The 21,560-nt window shown below is 39.3% G+C and overlaps 1 protein-coding gene across 1 annotated transcript; it reads right to left on the bottom strand.

Moving 5' to 3' along the window:
- Window positions 1-295: 295 nt before the first annotated feature.
- GDAP1 (ganglioside induced differentiation associated protein 1) lies at window positions 296-15,609 on the bottom strand. The gene is made up of 6 exons (XM_004588058.3): window positions 15,397-15,609; window positions 14,589-14,781; window positions 5,203-5,376; window positions 3,735-3,829; window positions 2,662-2,776; window positions 296-940 (listed from the first exon to the last, which is right to left on the bottom strand). Exons 1-6 carry the CDS (start codon window positions 15,511-15,513, stop codon window positions 558-560), a joined length of 1,077 nt encoding a protein of 358 aa, XP_004588115.1. The 5' UTR covers window positions 15,514-15,609; the 3' UTR covers window positions 296-557.
- Window positions 15,610-21,560: the final 5,951 nt, after the last annotated feature.

The raw sequence follows: 21,560 nt of genomic DNA, 5'->3' as shown, positions 1-21,560 counted from the left end.
TCCACTCATTTTTCTCCTCTCCTTTTTCCTCCCTTATTTCTGCCTAAAGTAAGCAGTGGTAGGAAGAAAAAATGCTGTGCTCTCTTGCTGTCTGAATTCCTTTGCTTTGTAGTAAGAGAAGACTTGTGAATTTCAGAAGATACTGCTAACTACTTTACACTCAACAACACATCAGATGGGCTCAGATAAAGAGCTGTGGGCAATAGCAGGTTATTACTTCTGTCTGGTCATAATAATAACTATCAAACGATAACTCAGCTCTTGAACCAACAGTTTAAAAGTCTATTCTCTACCAGTCAGTACGTATGCACGTTAGCCTTACATGTATTGTTTAAGAGTTGATGAGCTCAGGTTTGCAAAGAAGTGATTTCCAACCCACAAGAATATTTTCAGAATCTTTCCTTCCCACATGAACTACCAAGAGAGTAAAGAAAATGTGGTGTGGTTTTTTTGTTTGCTTGTTTATGCATTGCCCAGGATAACTCTTCACTAAGGCTAGAAGAGTACACAGTGTCTAGCTGAATGGCTGGATGGGCTACCACCAGCAGCCAGGAAGCCTAGAAATAACCTGGTCTGGGTCTAAATACGAACATCATGCTGCCAAGTCTCCTTCTGAAAAGCATAAATGCAAAATATCCCATTCCTGCAAGCAAACCAACCACAAGGGTGGTGCCAAGGACTTTCGGTGCCCTCTTCTTGGCCACCCGGAATGCTGTGGGCAGCACTGCAGAGATCAGTATGTTGTTAACATGTCCTAGAACCTTGTTAAATGTCTTTCTCTTCAACACACGCTCGTAATAGGTCTCCAAGTTGGGTCGCTTTCCGTTTCCCCAATTTCTCCTGGCAAACCCCAGGAATTTCAGTCGATGCAATGTGACAGCAAGCGAGACATCTGCCAGGGTGAAGGCTTCTCCACAGAGCCAGGGCTGATGGCCCTCTTCTATTCAGAGAAAGAGCAGAAGAGAATTAGGGGAAAGCACTGTGCACACGGACCCCAGTGTGGATCTGTAGACTCAGACTTGAGAGCAATAGTTGAAGGTCATGGCCCATTTGCTTGACAATTATACTCAACAAGTGAGTCTATGCTTTAGAAATATTTTATGCAAATGTTTCTGAAGCTAAGGTAGACTTGTCAGACACCCAAGTGTCTGTGAAATTGGAGAAGCTTCAGCTCAAAGTCTGTCTCCATCACTTTATAGACATTAGAACAAGAAGCCTCTGAGCAAGAGAAGTTAACAGAGCCTCCTGGATTAGGAAAATAAGTGTGTCTCTTGGTGGGGCTTTTCCCTTTATTTCTCTCCTGACCCCAGATACAGGGGGAAATGATGATATTAGTGTGAAAACAATGGTATTACCCACTTTCCTGTAGCCCTTGACCCTTTGTACGCTAAGTAACTAAATAAGATTATCAAAAACAATAGATAAATAAAGTTAAAAAAGAAAATACGTGTGTCTTAGGAAAATATAGGGGGTTAAGCCTATAGGACACTTAGAGCTTATTTCTCTTAGTGACTTGTCTAAAGCACAAGAGAGTTCTTATTATGAAGCAGGTTTCAAGGATGGCACGTTCCACTCTGCTGTCAATGGGAGCAGGTAACCATCTACTTGTCTATGTCTGACGACAGCCTCATCCTGAAGTTAGCTCACAGGTGCAATACATGAGTGCATTAACTCCTGTTTTTTTTTAAATATTTATTTATTTTTGTTGGAAAGTCAGATATATAGAGAGGAAGACCTTCCATCCACTGACTCACTCCCTGAGTGGCTGCAATGGCCTGAGCTGAGCCAATTCGAAGTCAGAGCCTGGGGTCTCTTCCAGGTCTCCCACATGAGTGCAGGGTCCCACGGCTTTGAGCTGTCCTCAACTGCTTTCCCAGGCCACAAGCAAGGAGCTGGGTGGGAAGCGGGGTAGCCAGGATTAGAACCAGCACCCATATGGGATCCTGGTGCATACAAGGTGATGACTTTAGCCTCTAGGACTACCATATGGGTCCCAACCCCTATTTTATAATTTAGATTGAAAAGGCAGCCTAAGTGGGAAAAATTTAGAGCAAGCATTAAAGCAATTATTCAGGTTATCCAACCAAGCTAACTACTGTAATGACAAATTTGTAAAAAAAAAAAGTTGGATAGGAATCTCTCAACCATAACTTATTTCTTTAAATCAGTGATTTTACTGTTTGATTTATTTTTGATTATTTGAAAGGTAGGTATGAATAGAAAGATCTACCATTCACTGCTTGACTACCCAGATGCCCCTAACAGCTGGGACCAGGCCATTCCCGAGTCAGGAGTTGAGAAGTGTTTAGGTTAGCGGGGCCAAAGCTGGACCATTACTTCGTGCCCCAGGGATGTCCATTAACAGGAGGCTGGAATGAGGGGCAGTGCCAGGACACAAATCCAAGCACTCTGAAATGGAAGGTGGACTTCCGAAGCAATGTCATCCCCGCTATGCCAAACATCTGCAGAAGGATCCCTCACAGCTCAGACACAGACCAAGTTAAATGTTCGTGAGCTCAATATCATTGTTACTGCCATAGTTAAAATTGCTCAAGAGTAGTGACGATATAACCTAGATTGCAGAGAATTTTCAGTAAGGCCCAAGAAATGTTCCCATCATACCCTGATGTTAAAGAGAAAAAAGGAAACAAAGACACCTACCTGGTGTTTCCTCATTTCTTCTTTGCAACTCAGTCTCAACTTGATCTAAGACCTTCTCCAACTCATCAAGGATTTTCTTCAAATATTTGACATTGTCATGATCAAGCAGCTTTGACTAATAACCAAAATCACAGGTTATTCATAGTTATTTTAAAAGCCTCTGTAGAGCACAGTAAATATAAGCTGTTATCTCTCACATCCTATCAGCCCCAAAAGTTGACCCCAGATGCCTGGGCATCTCCTGGGAGATGAGATGGGCAGGGAGAGCAGGGAGAACAGGAAGAAATTCCTCTATGCCCAACTCAGGAACAGAACTTCAGTCACCATAAATGAATGCCTGAATTCCTGAAGGGCCAGGGAATAAGCAGTGTGAACCCAGGGAGTGAAAGCATGCTTGGAGGATAAAAGAACTGACCATGCAGTGTGGGCAAACATTTCTCTTGGGGCCTTCATTTAATGACAATGGGGTCAAAGCTGTGAGGTTGAGGGAAAATGGGAGAAAGTATCCATATGCTGTATATGGACCATGGAAAGAAAATTAACAGAAAGTGAAAGGCTGAACATTTGCTAAGCACCTCGCCTTTCTGCATCTATTTTATGCAGTTGCATAAAGCCTGCATATTCAGGACCTCATCCCATCTAGCTGATCTCTGGTAACTGTCCCAATCGTAGGACAATTGTGTAATAATTTAGGATTCCATTTAAAGACCATATTTCTTCACATTCCAATACATACATGGGCCTTTTGCTCCTTACTAGCATGTATGGCAAGTCAGAGAAAACCATGGAGAGACCCCTGAAATTGCAAATTCCTAATATGCTGTATTAACTTGATTGTACATTTGATAACCTTGCATGGTAAGTGGCATGCTTGCTATCTGCTCTTGAAGCAGTGCGCATTAGGTTTCAATAGAAAACTTAATAAGCAGAATTCTTTCTAAAAAGCAGAACACAGACAAAGTAACATGCATATCCATGAAGTGTGATGTTTAATAGCAGGGGCTGTGGAAAACAGCGGAACTTTACAAACTCCAAACAGTGGGTATCAGTTCAGGAAAACTTGGTTCACTTACTTTAAGTCGCTTCTGTTTCGCAATGTATGCCTCTTGTAAATCTGGATTTTCTTCAGCAAGCTTCTTCAGCTCAGACTCTGTGTTGCCAATTTGGCCTGATAACAAAAACATTTTATCAAATAAAAGTTATGTTCTCTCTCCTTTACCAGAAACAAGGAGAGGCACGGAAGCTCAGTGGTGGGAACACGAGCCCTCCAGTATGTGTCCTGACTTGCTGAAGACTTATACAGTCTGTGCCTGTTTCTCCATGTTTAAAATAAAACTGTAAGAGTATCTGTCGCACAGATCAGGACTAAATGAGAAGCTCCATAGTAGGCTCCTAGACCAAAGTCCAGCACATCCCAATGCTTGGTGCAAGGAAGTTGTTCTACTTTTCAAGTTTTTCTATAACAGATTTCTCTCTATGAATGGAAGGAAAAAGCCTTATTTTTAAAAAGTATTAAATATAGATGATGGAATTGTAGTTGAAACACTGGTTTTGAGTGACAGCATGAATACTTAGGAAAGGCATCATGAGGAAGGGGAGGGAGGAGTCCCAATGAAACTTTTAAATGTACCTTGAAGCTATGATGCTATATTTGCTACCACTGCCTATACCTACAATGTTGTGATATGCTTAAATAGCAGAATGTTGGACTTGTGACTGTTGCTGAAGGATTATACTATTGTAATAACGTAGGGGGACGTGGTGAGGAGGGGAGAATGGAAAAGGAAGAAAAGGAGGTGGGGTATGAAACCCCTATACCTATAAAACCATATTATTGAAAACAATAATAATAAAAAACAAATAAAAATGCCAAAAATAGAGGAAGGGGAGAAGGCAGTGGAAGGAAGACAAAGGAGAGAAGACAAAAAAGGCAAAGAGGAATGAGTTAGAAAGGGAAGAAGAAAGAGGAAGAGTACAGAAAGGAAGAAAGACTACTTGAGTAAAATGCTGAAATATGTACTGTACAAAACACAGTTTCTGTGTTTAGAAGGCTTGGGTGAAACACCAGAATCTCACCCCTAACCTCCCTGCCCTTTCTGGCCCCAGCACATTTCCTCTGTATCTCAATTCCAGGCTACTAACAATCGTTAGACACTCCATCACCAGCTGAAGAAATGATTGTTAGGAACGAGACATTTGAAATCAGTGGCCCATAATCCTAGCTCTTCTTATTTCCATTTAATATTTCACAGATTATATAATAATCTTTACATTTCCAAGGGCCAAGCCTTCTAAGTCATATCCAAGTTTGGCCCAAGACTGACAATTTGGGTCTGAAAGCCAATAAATATTCAGCTGAACCCATAAGTCACAAATTCCCCCCGACTAGCTCATGGATCCATCTGTGCTTGCAGTTCCACAAAGCAAAGTCAGCAAGCCTGTGCCTCGTGGTCTCTCAGTGGTCAGGAGACACGTCAGGTTTCAAATAGCAATGAAAAGAAACCTCAGATAGAAACCCATACACTTGAGATTGTTACGTACTGCGAATCCTCGTGGTTGCATAAGCTGGGATCATGGAGTCCACAGTTAGCTCCGGATGCAAAATGCAGCCATGAGTGTAGGCATCCATTGGCAAAGAGTCAAGCAGCTCACGGTAATGTTGAACCCTTGGGTAATACATGCTTCCCTTATCAGGCATTAATCGGGGTGTTCTTTCTAAAATACACACAAACACAGGAAGAAAAATTACAAACTAGATGTTACATCAAAAACAAAAATCTCAGTAACATTTCAACATTGAGTCAGTACATTTAAGTGGTGATATCACTGCAGTGTAGACATTCACTGAAAGAGCCTGATGAACCAGCCCAGATCACAAACCAGGATCGCATGACCTTTCTGTTTGCTGCAGCTTGCAGACTGCCACTCAACCCTCCAAGTCCAATTATTCATGGCCCTGCCTCCACAAAATATTCCCTAACTTTTTACAACTGACGACATATGGTTGGCCCAGGTGCATCTTAGTCCATGTGCCCACAATTCATTGTGCAAAAGGTGGTATAGTCTTTACCAACCTGTAACTATGCGTAGCATTTTGCCCTGTGGACATCTGCAGGACAAAGAAGCCACAATTCAGAGTCTAGTACAGGCCCTTATACATTTTAGATGTTCAATAAAACTTGATTAAGTGGATGAAAACTCATCACAGATCATTAGGACCCACTCTTTTCTGTGTGCCAACCAACACCAAGGATGGCCCTAGTGGTACTACAAGAATGTGAAATGACAGTCTGTACAGAGTAGGAAAAGTTTTTGCTCAAATACCACAGCTGTACTTTCCCTAGGAATTTCTAATAATTTATTGATGAACAGTACATTCTACATAAATCTTCATTTGCAAGCTACAATCTAGACTATAGATTGTAAAAGGAAGAACTACACATTAGTCTGTTAAATCCCTGTCCTACAATGTTTGATCCAGAGAAGATGTTCAATAGATTATGATAAACGTGTGCATCTCCCAAACCCAGGTATTGTAGAATACTTGATCTGAAGTGAACATTGAATGAACATTGAGATGTGGAGGCAGGGTAGGTCTCCCAAGCTCCTGGAAGTCCTCCGGCTCCTCATGGAATGCTCTATGTCATGACTCTGTCATAATATCTTCAAAGGGTTTTTATTTCAGAGGCTGAACCAAAAAAAGTGAAAGTGAATGATGTGACCCAAAGGTCAGGCCTGCACCTCTTCAGAACCATCTCCTACTTCCAGCTCTCAAACCACGCCCCATGAATGCCAGCTAGCTCAGTCCTACAAGGACAAGAGCAGCGTCAACTTTCTTTATTCATGTTGTTCCAAGACTGTGTCATTTATCTAATTTAATATCCTTCGAGGGATGCCATGCTCATTCATAATTGTTGAGAGTTGAGAGTCAATTGCCATCAGCAGAGCATTTCATATTAAGCCCATCACACCAGACCAGTCAAACAAGTTTTTTGAGCCAGTAAGCTATTTCTAACTTTCTAAGGAAAAAAAAAAAAAGATGGATTACTCCTCAGGAAAGTGGATAAATGTCTAATTCCCTACTGAAAAATCCAATTCTGAAAGATGTATGGACAAGAATAACCAAGAATCCTATTCCTTTATGTTTCTTCACTGACCCCATGTAGAAATAAGACAAGTAGGTTGCTAAGATCACAGCATGGGAAGTACAGTTAGCTCCCCCTTTGTAGAACCTCAATAAATATCACAGGAACCCTAGCAATGTATGGTAGACATGTCCATGAGGTTGACATACAGAACCCTGACATTCAAGGAAGTTCCTTGTGTGGTCCACCAGTCCTTCTCTATTTTGTCACCAAATCCACAAAATATCAAAGCAGATTGCAAAGGAGATTAATTCTATTAAAATACAAATGTCAATATATTTTAAATTATTAAATACTAATATGTATGCCTCCTTATTAAATAGCAACATATATAGAAGCATAGCCAACAGCTACCATAATAACCAGGTAGAAGGAAGTCTATAATAATTAAATATACAATTTCATATGTTCACGGAACATATCTGTATTCTATTGGTACCAAAGTCACAGTCACTGCTGGTATTGTCAAGAATCAGACCTACAGTGGGAACAGAAAGAAATGTGAGATTTCTGTTGGAAATTCACTAATTTCTCCCCATCTGAGATTTTGAAGTTTCTGAATTTTATTCCTAGACCACTAAGGGCAACAGTTCTCAAAATGAGGTCTGGGAATCGTGGGCTTCTTCAGGACACTGTTAGGGCACCGAGAAAGTCAAGACTATGTTTATAATGTGTTTCTTTTTTACTCTTTCTCCCTCTGAAGTATATGGCAGAATTTTCCAGACGCTATCCTGATGCAAATGCAATGGGTGCTTCAGTTTACTAGTGTCTTTTACATTTTTCTTTTAATTTTCAAATGAAAAATATTGATATGTAAGATCACCCATGTAAACAAAAGCGCCTGGATGTCCTCAATAATTGCCAAGACAAATGGGTTCAAAAACCAAAACTGTCACTGCTCTAGAGTTCCAAGAACCTCAGGGTAATAACCACACGTGGTATAACATGTTCAATTCCCAGACAATTGAATTTATGCTTCCTGATTCCGGCAGGCCCTGAGACTTTTCTCCAAATCTTCCTACTTCCTTACTGTGAAATCGACAAGAGCAGGAGAAACGTGTCTAATTGTTTCCTGGGGAAGTCTCATTGGGCCAACCCTGAACACTGCAAAGAGGCACAAACGCTTAAAGCTAACTTTAAGATACTTTGGTTCCATTCACTGTGTCTGCTGTCTAACTCCCGAAACACTCTGTCAGACACAACATGAAGTTGGCACTAAACCCAAGTTCTCATCCAAGTCCTTGCTTTCTCTGCTGGCAAAGTTCAAGGATGCCCTGTCCATCATTACTCAGGCTCTATGTGCTCAGGCCCCATCTCACACCAGAGCACAACAGTATCCTGCCTCCAGACAAAAGACAATGGGGAATTTCCTTTGAGTTACAAGGGACATCTTTCCTCTCAATCCTACCTTATCATTTGCAGTCTTCCCAGATGGCATCTTTGCTATCACACTAAAAGAAGAGAATCTTTTCTCAGTGTTCCACCTTGGTAGGAATGGGAAAGTAATACTAGGGCATACTGGGGCAGAACCTGGAAGCCAGGGAGTTTTAAGAAGCAGGCCAGGAGAGCAAGCATTGGAGAGTGGGGCTGCAGCAGTAGAAACCTAGCTCAGTAATTAACAGGAAATAAAAAATATCAATGATTAAGTTGTCTGAAAATCTGACTTCCTGGGCAGGAGATAAAGCAGATACTGTTTTACACACACATTTAGATAAAGAATTGAAAGAGGCAATAGATAGAGATGGAGATATATTTATACATACATACACAATAGTTTTATAGACACATCTTTTATATCACAGAAAATGTGATGAATTATATACACATATATATACACGTGTGTGTGAGAGAGAGACAGACAGACAGACAGACAGAGTGAGAGATAAACAGTGGAGATACCAACAAAAGACAACAAGAGAAACAGAAAAGCAATAAAAAGCATTATGCAGCCATTTGATGGGGTAATATGGGGTGCAAACTACCCCACCCATTTTCTAGGCTCAGTGCCAAAGGCTGAGTGGACTAACAAGGGTTCTCAACCATTTAAAAAATAAACAAATAACATCTGGCTTCCTGAAGAGAAAAACCTAAAAAGAAATCAAGGACATGACCTTTCATTATTTTACTGTTTTACTACATGCACAGCTGGGATCTACTACAAAGGGGTTTATTATGCCTTATTTATAAGAAACACCTCTCTCACTCTCTCTCACACATACACACACACACACTATGTCAATTTGCATAGTTTATTATGCCATATTAGTTCAATTAAAAACCAACTCAACTTCATTTCTAATTCTAACTTATGCTGTTGCCTTAGGTTCTTATTTTTTAAAATTTATTAGAACAACTGTACTTGTTATGGGACACTATATGCTGTTTCATTGCCTGCATACACATTGTGTAATGTTTAATCAGGGTAAATACATTTATTCTTGAAGCATATAACATTTCTTCATAGTGATGCTATCCTAACATTTTTTCTTTCTGGCTTTTAAAAAAAAATTCGCTTACTTGAAATATAGCACTAACGTATTAGATAATACCCATAATGTAGCTGAATTATATTTTAACTTTCAAATACTCATTCACCAGACGGTGCACAAGTAGAATAGCAGTGATAAGCAATTAAGTTGGCATCTGAAGCAAAATACATGGTTATAAACTAACTACAGTTCAACTGACTATCATAACTTTGGTATCAGAAAGGTCAAATCTAAATACAGCTGACAAAAATACGTGTATGAGATGATTCAATCAATTCACTTTCTACTCCCAGGATTTTCTAAGAGAAAAATTTACAGAACTATTTTCAATAAAATATGTACAGCCTACATTGATTGTTTAACTGGTATCATATTTAAAACTCTTAACAGAAACATTAAAATGAGGGAAATCAAAAACTCCTTTATCAGACAATTTGCTCCATTTGTTGGATAAATATAATATAGAACTAGGCCTCTGCATTTTCATGCCACCACCTATGACACATCACAGAGTAAACACTAAATTTTACTTCAATGTGATCACTAGTTTTAAAGACTGATGGTTTTAACTATATGCTATATTTTTTCCACATTCATTGTTCATTTGCACCTTCAGTAGAGTGCTAAAAAGCACTATATATGAGAGTTTCATTGCTAAACAAAATTATTCCCTAAATCTTATCAATACTGGTAATCCATCAAATGAAAACCATGTTTTTAACACAGTAACTTCAAAATTAATATTCTTTTCAGTATAGGTTATGCACATTTCAATATGTGCAATTTTATTTATTAGACATATTATAATCAGGCTTAAACAATTTTAGCATATGAGAATTATAATGATGTTTTCCAAACTAAATTATATTTCCTAATATCTAAAGATGATACACATAGAAAAAGATGTGACACATTTTCATGTGATTATATATTAAAATATCAAAATTAAATTTTCACCATATGGTATCATTGATTCCAGGTTACAACTGAGTAATACCACATATTTCAGTATTTATAGTTGTTTCATACCAGATATTTTATTATTTAATAGCCAAATTAACATTTTCGTGAAAAAGGGTAAGAATACAAGAGACAACTATTGTGAAAATTCCACATTTAAGACCAGTGTCGTGACAAAAGGTCTAAGCTGCTGTGTGATATTGGCTCTCATTTGGGGGAAGTTGGTTCAAGTTCCAGCTGCTGCACTCCTGATCCAATCCCATGTTAATGTGCCTAGAACACAGGAGAACATGGCCCAAGTGTCTGGATCACTGCAACTAACAAGAGAGAATCCAGATGGAGTTCCAGGCTCCTGGCTTCGGCCTGGCTGAGCCCCAGGCGTGGCCATTTGGGGAATGAACCAGTGGGTCAAGTTCTCTTTCACTTTGCCTCTCTCACAACTCCCTCCCTCCCTCTCCCTTTCTCTCACTCTCACAATATGCCTTTTAAATCAATGAATGAGGTGAGTGAATGATCTTTTTATGAAACCCATATTATTCATCTTATCACATCCAGCATTCCTGATTTTCTTTACTGTCATCTCTCATCTAGGTTAATTGATGGCTTGTTTTAATATAAAACATTTATGTCTACTGCATTCATGTATGCAATGAAAAAAGTATTAGGTATATAAAAAAGAGCATAAAACATAACAATAACAAACTCATTTTAAGGACAATTTGGAACTGTTAATTCTTTCTTATTATCTTTTTTAAAGATTCATTTTATTCATTTGAAAGAGCTACAGAGAGAGGGGAAGATACAGAAAGGGGCTTTCCATCTGCTGACTGATTCCCCACATGGCCACAACAAGTGAAACTGGGCTACTGTGAGTGCAGGTGCTTCTTTTAGGTCTCCCTCTTGTGTGCAAGGATCCAAGCACTTCAGCCATCCTCTGCTGCCTTTTCAGGAGCACTAGCAGGAAGCTTGATAAGAAATGGAGCAGCCCAGTCTTGCACCAGGGCCCGTATGGAATGCTGACTTTACAGGTGGTGGAGGCTATTCCACCGTGCCACAACACTAGCTCCAAAAATTATCTTTGAGGATTAGTATGATTTTGAAGATTTGATATCCTTAAATATCTTATGACCCAGCATCAAATTAATATCCCAGAAATGGCTACCGAGAAGAATGAATGAAGTGAGAGCTCCACACTAGGCCTCAGGAGAGCAGCCATAACTGAGTACTCTACAGTATTCGTGGCTATGCCATTCTTCCACTGACTGCTTCAAAAAAAAAAAAAAAAAAAGAAACACATAGATATCCTCCAACTTGTTTCAGACAAAAACTTGAAAACAATTTACTTCAGACAAAAACTTGAAAAAGACTGTCCTGAATATCAAAATTCCTCCTCCTCTCTCTGCATTACCAATTATTTAATGGATCATCCCAAAGTAAAAGGATTATAACTATTGACTAAAAAGGGTTAAGAAATTACTCCAGGTCAGAAATCATCAGTTTTCTTATAATTCCTAGCTGACAAATAAGAAGGATCAGCCAGTAACAGTGATAACAGACAAAGAGGTACCAGATCACACCTTTCTGAACTATGCATGAATGGCTACACTAAGTCTCCTCTTATGTAACTATGTACAACTATATACAACTAGGTGCAATTGTACTCCTTGGGAAATCTACCTGCTTGTCATTTTAATTTGGCAACATTCCTCAAAGTTCTGTCTATAACTGGAAAAAAATTCTCAATGTTTCAATCAGCTCATAATTCCGATTTTCCCTTACTGCTCACACTATTCTAGACAGAATCAATACTTTTAAAATAACCTGACATTACATTAACCTTTCATGTAAGTATTAACAAGTTCTCCATCCTTCCTTAAACCAGCTGATTTCTTAAAATGAAATTTGTATATTGCCCTTAGTCTTATTGAACTTTAGCTTCCCATTTTTGTGTTTTTCCATGACAAATATGCCATAAACTAAATCAACACTGTAACTATTTCTGCTTTTCTATCATCCACAGATCTAATAGTATCTCTTCTATAGCAAACAGCATACAAGAACGCCACCAGGTATCTCCATTTGGACTGACATCTATTTCAACAATTCAAGCATTTTATTCATTCAGAAGCATGAAGCACTTATTGAAGAACATTCAGGTTCCACAGCTTTGAGGATAGCTTTTAGTAAGACAGACACTGCCTTTGACCTTACAATATTTAAGAAAATTCACAAGTAATTCAAGTATGACAATTACTATTCACAAAATGAGGTTACAGCAATATTTCAATACTCAGAGACAAACTTCACCTTTATCACAGACTGAGCTAGTCTTAATTCATAAAACTGTTACTCCTTTGCTATCTTCGAATCCACCATAAATGCGAGGTTCCTTTATTCTTATTTTTTCTTACTCCTTTTTAATTGACTCTTCTCATGGGAAAAATCAAAGTGTAAAATTAAGAGCTAGTTAGATATGTTTTTTCTCTGTAACTGCTAAAACTTACATCACCTAATCTAAAAGTCAAATAGAAAATCAGAGTCAACAAAGATGTTCAGCAAGTTACTGGCAACATCACAATTAAAACTTAGGACCCTTGATTGCTTACTTATAACCATAGCTCAATCAAAATTAAAGTTTGTAGCTTCCATATTTTCATCCTGTCAGTCAGCCCAAGCTACCTTATCCTCTAATTCAATAAATAATCAAAAGAACAGCTTTGTATTTCTCTTGATTGGTTATTTAAACATAACTATAACTCAGCAGGACTCAACACATTTCAGTTTTCTTATTACTGTAAGGTAAAATCAAAAGGGAAATTATTTAGGAATATTTTAAGGAAATATGTAATATTAATACATTACATAAATGACATAATAAACTTTAACACAAAATTTAACAAAGTAACACTACCATGTTAAAAAAACCATTTTATTTATATCATGGAATTTCTCAGAGGAAAATAATATAAGGAGAAGAAAGCAGGAGGTACAGAAAGTAAGGGGAATGATGATAATAGTAGCAGTTGTTGACCCAGCACTGATACCAAGAGATTCAAATATGCCTTTTCATTTATTACATATACACCATTTTTATAATTTGGGTAATTTAAGATAAAGTTTTTACACAATTGTTGTATCACAGCATAGTTACTTTTCCTAAGAGATATAGATTATTGTTAACAGACTTATCCATTTCCAAAAAGCTCAAGGTTGAGAAAAAAAGTGTGTTAGGTCAATTCAGTCACTGTTTCCAGGACAGTCTCTGGCATATAAATTTATAGATTAGCAACAAATGGTGAAGAAGTAGTTCTTTAAGCTTTCAGCCTCAACCAAGGCCACTCTTAAAACCTCCAATCAGAATCGAACAACCCTGGGGAACTAACACATGCATTAACATTTAGATCTCATAATCATTTTTTCTTTTAAGACATTTTTCAGCCTCCTAACTTCTTTCCCCAGCATCAAGGTTTTATCCTACCTACCAGCATAACTGGTGGCAGATGAAAAGTCACAGGACCTCATACAACTTCGTTTTTAGAGAAATGTGAACGTTGGAGCGTCTGTGTGCACTCAGCTCTGCCAGAGGTCTGCTTTGTAATCTCCAGCAAAGCATTGAAGCTACAGTTCACCTTCCAGGGCTGTCTGCACGGCCTAAGTGGCCAAGACTATGCGACACAGCATAGTTATGAAGGTTCAGAAGATGAGACTGCCACAACACGGCAATAAAAAAAGGCGATTCTTTTTCTCTTTCCTCAGGTACAAAGTGGGAATTACTAAGGAATCAGACCTATCTTTGAATGGGTTCTTCTGAAGGCTGAATAGAATTGAAATTACAAAATACTTGATAACAAAAGCTTTCAATACGTGATGATTAATTAAAACCACTATACAAATTATAACCATATATTTCCCTAGAAAAGATACTAAAATCTCACATTAAAGAAATAACTGGGGAAAATAACTCAAATTATACTAACAGTCTATTCTTTTCTTTACTCCTATTTCTTCCTGATTTTTAAGATTGAAGTTAACTTTCTTAACGTGCATTTAGAACCAATACTAGGAATTTGGTTTTAATATTTAAAAAGATTCCTACCACGACCTACACATCTGTAGGAGTTATTGCAAGTGAACTTAAAAAGAATGTTTCAATTAAACATGAAATTCTCTTAAATGGAACTGTAATAATTTAAGTTGATTTATTTTATTTATATGCTTATGGAAATGGAAAAGTTTTCAATCACTAAAACATGAGAGAAAGAGGCAGAGAGAGAAAAGGAACACATTTGTGTTGAAAGTAAATCCAAAAAATCACAAATAGCCTTAACATTACCATCCAGGAAAGTCTGTTCAAGATAATCAATGATCTGAGTGGCCTCACAAATTATGTTTTCCCCGTGGATAAGGACAGGCACTTCTCCAGTTGAGTTCAAACGCATAAACCAAGGCTCATTGTGCTCACTCAGGGGCAGACTTACATCATGTTCCTCGCACTTCAATGCCTTTTCAGCAATTACCAAGCGCACCTGGAAGAGTTCACACTGGTTACTACAAGCACCCCAGCTTTCCATTAAATGACTTGCCTAAGTGTCCTTTTGGACTTTCCTGAGTTATTAACACTTCAGGACTCTCTTTAATGACTCCTCTTCCGGGAAAGCATATGTGAGATACTGCTAGCATCTTATTATTATAAATTTTTTTAAAAAATGAAAAGTATTTCACAGGCATTCACCTTCCCTACCACCATTATTTTCTTGGCGTCCTAATTCTCTCTTCTGGACAAGAACCTGAATACAGGGTCCTTTATGCCTTGTTGAGGAGTGTGCGTGCGACAAAGAATGAAAGAAGGTACCCTGGATGGCATATTGGCACTTGCCTGCCCTTCGCTGTGTAGGCAAGGCCGCCGGGCCTAACAACGAAAGGGATGCTTTCTGTCGCGTATCAGCAGTGTGGCATTGCCTGCATCATATCTCACACCCGCTCCCCACCAATGCACATCCCTGCCCACAAGGTTGCACCTGCCCACGATAGGATGCAGGAGGCCGGATTCCCAGTGCACCTGCGTGCCTGTAAAGGTCCGAGAGGGAGCTGTCCGGGTGCTGAAACCCGATCTACGCCGCCCATGTAACCGATACCTTTACCTTTTGAGAGCTGAAGGAATGCGTCCAGTGGTACAGAATGAGCTTAACCTCGGCGTCTGGCTTGCTTTCGGCCAGCAAGGGCGTACCCCCTCTCTGTTCGTCCTGCCTGCGAGCCATTTCGGTGTGCAAAGCGAGGCTCGGCCTGTCTGTCCTCCCTGCTGGTCTCCCTCCCACTCCACGCCGCAAAGCGTCTGGGTTTTCCGCAACGCCTCCAGGGGCCCACAAGACCTGGGAAGATGCACGAACAGGCTGCTGGGAAGTGTAGTTTAGCCGGGAAGAATTGCGGGGCGCTGTCGCCCACAGAGCATGGCCTGCAGGAAAGACACTGGAGGTCAACCGAAGAGGCGCATGGAGGGTTTTTAGAAGGGAGAGGCTGTGGTTCTTAAGGAGACTCATGAAAAATGTTGGTAGCAAATGTTCCATCATCCTGGGAAATTGCTGAGATCTAAATGCATTTATTTTCTGAGATATTTAAGGTTCTTCTTGGAACCTTCCAAAGAAAACTAAGGACAAAGCAACAGATTAAGCCTGTGTGCACAATGGGTCATGCAAAAAAAAGAGTTTTTTTTCCCTCACAAACAGCTAATAAATAGTGATATCAAATTAGCCTTGTTGGTAAATGCATAGATTCATGTCCCAGTATTAACATTAATTTTTAAAATACGCTTAACATTTTAATTCCATTTTGTTTCTGTTATTTTTATATAGATATTTGTCTTACAGACTTGAGAGGCAGAGAGAGAGAGAGAGCGTGCATTTCTTCAACCAGTGGTTCAGTCACAGATGGTCAGGGCTGGATTAGACTGCAGCCAGGAGGTGGGACCCCAGTCCAGGTCTCCCATGTGGATCATGGGGACCCAACCATGGAAGCCATCACCAGCTGCCTCCCAAGATGTGCTTTGTTAGGAAGCTGGTACTGGGAACTGAGCTAAGACTTGAACCCAGGCTTTCAAGCACCTACTCCATTTCTCCATTGTTTAAAATAGAAAAGATAATTTTTATTGCACTAATAGGATTTTTGTGAAAACTGGGTAGGCAATTAAATGTCAGGTTCTCAAAACAGCCTATCATGTTGTAAATGATATTACTCACAGATTCAGTTGCCTTAGAAGCATTCTCTTTATAGCCAAGATCAGAACCTTAATGCCATACTGGTCTGGTTATTGTTATATACCTACCACAATGTGACATCACAGTAGATTGATAAAATTTCTCTTTCAGTAAATAATAATGATAGTGATAATAATAGTAGTAGTAATAAATAAATTCTTGTGTAACTTATTCACAAATATTTACTGAGTACTAGTTGTATCCCAGGCAAAGATGAGGAAGAATTCGTATTAGTCAACTTGGTCTTACCAAATCCAAATACATAAAATATATAAGGCAACTTGCTTGATAACTTACTCACAGTCCTAGAGACTCAAGGCCAAGATTGGGTGGTCCTATTGGTTCGGCGTTTATTAAGTGTCAGAAGGGCATTGGTAGGAGTACATGTTGGAGTCACATCTAAATCTAGCAACAGAGAGGGCCCAGTGCGATGGCCTAGCAGCTAAAGTCCTCATCTTGAACCTGCAAGGATCCCATATGGGCACCGGTTCTAATCCTGGCGGCACTGCTTCAGCAGTCAAGGATGGTCCAAAACCTTGGGACCCTGCACCCACGTGGGATACCCAGCAGAGCTCCTGGTTCCTGACACCGGATTGGCACAGCTCCGGCTGTTGCAGTCACTTGGGGAGTGAATCACCAGATGGAAGATCTTCTTCTCTGTCTCTCCTCCTCTCTCTCTCTCTCTCTCTCTATATATATATATATATCTGACTTTGCAACAAAAATAAATCTTTTTAAAAAAATCTAGGAACAGAGAAATATTAAGTGGGGCCCAAACCAGGATTTTATAAAAACCTTGTGAGAAAAACTATCTTTTCAAGGTCAGGCCACCAGTGACCAAATAAAATTTTTTTCAGGGAACAGCTTGATAATTGTCAATATAACTGGAATGAGGTCATATCACAGGATATTGTATCTGCATTTCACTGAGTAGTGATGTTGAGCATTTTTTTCCATATTTGGTCACCATTTGTTTCTCTACAGTTGAGAAATATCCATTTAAATCTATTAATCCTTTTTAAATTGAATTATTTGGGGTTTTCCTATTGAGTTGAGTTCTTACATATTTTGATTATTAATGTCTTTTAAGATGTGTAACCTGTAAATATCTTCTTTAGGGCTTCTCTTCACTCTGCTGGTTATTTCATTTTTCATATGGAAGCAATTTAGAAATACTTATTTATCTATATTTGCTTGTTTTCTGTGCTTTTGAGGTTTGATCCAAAAAGACTGGCCCCATTCCATCTAGCATCCTGAAGCATCTCTCATTGTTCTCCAGTGGCTTTGAAATTTCAGATGTTAGGGTTAGGTCTTTACTCACTTTGAACTTATTTTTTGCATATGATGAAAAGTAGGATTCTGTTTTCCTTGTTCCACATGTAGAAATCCAGTTTCCCCTGTACTGTTTAATGATGATTACTCTTTTACCAATGTTTAGTCTTTTGCACCTTCGTCAAAGATCAGTTGGCTGTAGATGTGTGTGGTCACTTCTAACATCTCCATGGTCACCGTTTCTGTTTTAATGCCAATGAAATGCTATTTTAATTACTCTAATTTTGTAATATAGCTTAAAGATAGGCAGTATAATACCTACTATTTTTTTTCCTTTGGCTACTTTTTTGTGATCCAAAAGAAATTTTAATAGTGGGGTTTTTGTTTTTGTGTTTGTTTGTTTTTTGTACTGGGAAAATAGTGTCATTGGTATTTTGATAGAGAATGCACCAAATCTATAAAATCACTTGAGATAGATGGACTTTGTAATTATATTATTTCTTCCATTACAAGAACATGGGACGTTTTCACACTTTGTGCCTTCTTCAGTTACTTTCATTGATGTTTCATCATGTTCATTGTGGAGATTTTTCACTTCTTTCATTAAATGTACTCTAGGTAATTTTGTGACTTTGGGGAATGAGATTGCTTTCTTGATCTCTTTTTCAGATGATTCAGTATTGATGTATAACAATGCTACAGAGTTTTATAAAGGAAATTTGGGGTTTTCTTTGATCATATCAACTACAAAGAAACAATTTGACTTTCTCCTCTTATATTTGGATGCTCTTCTTTCTCTTGCTTAATTGTCTGCCAAGGACCTCTAACACTATGTTGAATAAAAATGGTGAAAGTAGACATGTATGTCTTATTCCAGAACTCAGGGGAAAAAAACCTGTCAGCTTTCCCCCATTCAGGGGGAAATGATAGCTACTGATTTCTTGTATAGGGTTTTTTCTTTATGTTGAGGTATATTCATTATGCATGTAATTCATTAAAGTACATACAATGAAGAATGTTAGATATTATAGATGTCTTTTTTGCACCAACTGACAAGCCTGATTTTTTTCTCTTCATTTTGCTAATATAATGTATTATCTACATAAATTTACCTATTTAAAATTATTTATCTGAAAGGTAAAGAAAGAGCATGAAAGTGAAAGAGAGTGATCAGAACTTAAGTATGTGAGCTGCTAGCTTTAGCAGTGAGCTGGACCAGGGCCAGTGTGCAACAGGGACTCTAGTAAGCCCTTTCTGACAGCATTGGTGGTATAGGGGTGAACATAGCTGCCTTCCAATAAGCCCTTTCATATAGGATGTTAGCAACTCAAGCAGCAGCTTAACCCATCCTACCATAATCCATCCCCTTAATTTGCATATTTTGAATCATCCTTGTCTACCTAGGATGAATTCCACTTGGCTACAGTGAGAATCTTCTCAGGATACTGCTGGACCTAGTTTCACAGTATTACATTGAGGATTTTTACATCTGTGTTTAAGGATATTGGTGTGTTCCTTTCCTTTCTTATTATGCTTTTACTTTTAGTAGTTATATAATACTGGTCTTAAAAATGAGTTTGGAAGGGCCCGGCGGCATGGCCTAGCGGCTAAAGTCCTCGCCTTGAAAGCCCCAGGATCCCATATGGGCGCCGGTTCTGGTCCCGGCAGCTCCACTTCCCATCCAGCTCCCTGCTTGTGGCCTGGGAAAGCAGTTGAGGATGGCCCAAAGCCTTGGGACCCTGCACCCGTGTGGGAGACCCGGAAGAGGTTCCTGGTCCCGGCATCGGATCGGCACGTACCGGCCCATTGTGGCTCACTTGGGGAATGAAACATCGGATGGAAAATCTTCCTCTCTGTCTCTCCTCCTCTCTGTATACCGGCTTTCCAATAATAATAAAATCTTTAAAAAAAATGAGTTTGGAAGAAATCTCTCCTTTTGGGGGGGAATAGTTTCAGAAGAATTGGCATTAATCCTTTTTAAAGGTTTCATAGAATCCAGCCATTAACGCCATCTGGTTCTTGGCTTTTCCTTGATAGGATATTTTTATTACTGATTCAGTCACTGCATATTATAAGTCTGTTTACATCTTCATGATTCACTCTTGAAACTTTATGTGTCCAGAAATTTTAATGTTTTATCAAATCTGTTGCTGTATAATTGTTCACAATAATCTGATAACTTTTGTGTTTCTGTGGTGTCAGTAGTAAAATCTCCCTTTTCGTCTCCGATTTTATTTGGATCCTTTCTCCAATTTTCTTTTTTTAATAAGACTTATTTTTTACAAGATTTATTTATTTTATTACAAACTCAGATATGCAGAGAGGAGGGGAGACAGAGAGAAAGATCTTCTGTCCGATGATTCACTCCCCAAGTGACCGCAACGGGCTGGTGCTGCACCGATCCGAAGACAGGAGCCAGGAACTTCCTCCAGGTCTCCCACGTGGGTGCAGGGTCCCAAGGCTTTGGGCCGTCCTCGACTGCTTTCCCAGGCCACAAGCAGGGAGCAGGATGGGAAGTGGAGTTGCCGGGATTAGAACAGCACCAATACGGGATCCTGGTGCGATCAAGGTGAAGACTTTAGCTGCTAGGCCACCACGCTGGGTTCAATATGATTTATTTTTATTTCAAAGGCAGATTTACAGAGAGAAGAAGAGACAGAGAAAGATCCTATATCTGCTGTTTCACCCCACAAATGGCATCAATGGCCAGAACTGAGCTAACCAAAGCCAGGAGCCAGAAATTTCCTGTGTTTCCCATACAAGTGCAGGAACCCAAGGACCTGGGCCTCTGTTGCTCTCCCAGGCCACGAGCAGGGAGCTGGATCAGAAGTAGAATGGCCAGGACGCAAACCAGTGCCCATCTGGGATGCTGGCACATGCAGAGGGATTAGCCTGTTGAGCCACTACATCAGCTCCTCTCTCTTTTTAACTGTTTTGTTTTTCTTTTCAAATCATCTGCCCTGGGCCCGGTGGCATGGCCTAGCGGCTAAAGTCCTCGCCTTTAACGCCCTGGGATCCCATATGGGCGTCAGTTCTAATCCCAGCAGCTCCACTTCCCATCCAGCTCCCTGCTTGTGGCCTGGGAAACCAGGCGAGGACGGCCCAAAGCGTTTGGACCCTGCACCCGCGTGGGAGACCCGGAAGAGGTTCCAGGTTCCCAGCTTCGGATTGGCGCAGCACCGGCCGTTGCGGCTCACTTGGGGAATGACTCATCGGACAGAAGATCTTTCTCTCTGTCTCTCCTCCTCTCTGTATATCTGAGTTTGTAATAAAAATAAATAAATCTTTAAAAAAAAAATCCTGCCTTTCACTGATTTTTAGTCTGTATTTATGTTCTTCATCCTGTAGGGGCTTTTTGGTACTAATTTCGGACTTGATGAGTTCTTGCCTTCCTAATTAAACTATGGTAATAAGTTAACTTTGCTTTTCTGGGGAAGGTATTGGTTGCTATAAACTTCCCTCTTAGCAAATAATTTTGCTATGTCTCCCAAGGCCTTGACCTTGTATTCCATTCTCATCCATTGCAAGAATTTTGTAAATTTCCTTCTTATATTTGTTATTGATCCATTGGTTACTCTTGAGTAAGTTATTTAATTTCCATGTAATTATGTAGCTTACAAACTTTTGGTGTTGGGTAGTTGTATTGACTTCCAGTTTTGCTGCATTGTGATTAGAAGAGATACTTGATCGTTTTTTAACTTGCTGAGACTTGTTTTATAACCTTCTGTATGATCTGTTCTGGATCCATAGAGAATGCATATTCTGCAGCTATTGGATGGAAT

Source organism: Ochotona princeps, chromosome 9 (assembly GCF_030435755.1).
Source record: "Ochotona princeps isolate mOchPri1 chromosome 9, mOchPri1.hap1, whole genome shotgun sequence".
Lineage (NCBI taxonomy): Eukaryota > Metazoa > Chordata > Mammalia > Lagomorpha > Ochotonidae > Ochotona > Ochotona princeps.
Note: the sequence above shows the minus strand (reverse complement) of the source record. Positions and strands in the feature narration are given on the sequence as shown.